Source organism: Propithecus coquereli, unplaced genomic scaffold (genome assembly GCF_000956105.1).
Source record: "Propithecus coquereli isolate 6110/MARCELLA unplaced genomic scaffold, Pcoq_1.0 Scaffold79, whole genome shotgun sequence".
NCBI classification, from domain to species: Eukaryota; Metazoa; Chordata; class Mammalia; order Primates; family Indriidae; genus Propithecus; species Propithecus coquereli.
The window spans coordinates 341973-343475 of NW_012154062.1; the positions used below are offsets into that span (position 1 = coordinate 341973).

The window sequence follows — 1503 nt, forward strand, 5'->3', positions numbered from 1 at the left end:
ATCCCTTTGACAAAACATTTTATTTTCTTCCTTTCTTTATAGAATGGCCTCCCTGATACTCAAGCCAAGTTCCATATTATGTTTTTATTCTTTGCTGCAGCTATGTTTTCTGTCAGCTTGTCTTCTCTGTTTGGCTATCATTGTTGGCTTGTCAGCAAAAATAAATCTACATTAGGTGAGTATCCAACTATTGTAGTTGCCAGAGCTTTGAATACGTATCTAGATATTCACTGACAGTTGCCATATAATTAAATGCCAACTTGTCCTGAAGTGGTAAAAAGCATTCTTACTTCCCACATTTTCCCACTTTCCCACTTAGATACATACAAGGTCACTCATTCCTTATATTGATTGATTGTCCGTTGTCTGTGAAGCATTATGTATATATGAGCAAGGGCAAAACAGTCTAGTGAGGGGCACACAAATTAACAACCAAACATGAAGGTACCTACCAAATGCAAAGTTCTTTGAAGGAAACAAACAGATGCTGAGGGATGAATAAAGGACTGGGGATGGTGGAAGGGAACCTATTTACAGTCGGGCAATTCTTTAAAAAGTTAAACATAGAATATCCATATGAGCCAGCAGTTCCATGCCTAGGTATGTACCCGAAAGAATTGAAAACAGAGACTCAAACCGATACTTGCACACCAGTGTTCACAGCAGCACATTCACAATAGTCAAAAGGTAGAAACAACCCAAATGCTCATCAAAGGATGGAGAAAATGTGGCGTATTTATACAGTGGAATATTGCTCAGCCACAAAAAAGAATGAAGCACTGATACATGCTGTAACGTAACCTTGGAAACATGCCAAGTGAAAGAAGCTGATCGCAAAGATTATTTATTATATGATTCCCAGTTACATGAAATATCCAGAATAAGTAGAACTATAGAGAAAAATCCTAATGCTTGCCAGGGATGAGGAGACAGGAGAGTAGGGAGTGACTGCTTAATGGACATGGAGTTTCTTTTGGGGTGATGAAAATATTTAGGAACTTGATATATAGGTCGAAGTTGTGCAAAATTGTGAATATATTAAGTGCCATTGAATTGTTTGCTTTAAAAAGGCTAATTTTATGTTCTGTGAATTTCACCTCAATTAAAAACAAATAGCCCCCTAGGAAATGAGGGAAAAAGCTAGGAGTATCTGAGAAACTATGCATGTGGTGGAGCATAGAAATTTCTCATTTCTAAAGAGGTGAGCATAACTAGATGCAGTGTATGGTTCTGGTTTGGATGCTGGTTTAGACAAAGTAGCTTTAAAGTACATTTTTGAGTTAGCTGGAAAAACTTTATGATTAGATGAGATAAAATTTCAGTAAAATTGGAAAACAGTTTTTGATTTAAAAACACAGGTTGTAGAATATATGTAAAGAATAGTCTCATTTTGGTTAAAAAATGTAGATTTGTATATATCTATCCATCCATTGATTATTAATCAAAAGACCCATAAGGTGTAAAGGTTTAATTTATTTGCTAGTTTGTATTTTCTAATTTTCT

At 35.5% G+C, this 1503-nt stretch overlaps 1 protein-coding gene across 1 annotated transcript in view; it reads left to right on the top strand.

The window, feature by feature from the left end:
* Nucleotides 1-234, top strand: part of ZDHHC2 (zinc finger, DHHC-type containing 2) — a 78134-nt gene extending 77900 nt beyond the window's left edge. The window contains exon 6 of the mRNA XM_012662902.1: nucleotides 43-234. Within this exon, the coding sequence (XP_012518356.1) occupies nucleotides 43-234 (192 nt within the window). The remainder of the gene's footprint in view (nucleotides 1-42) is intronic.
* Nucleotides 235-1503: the final 1269 nt, after the last annotated feature.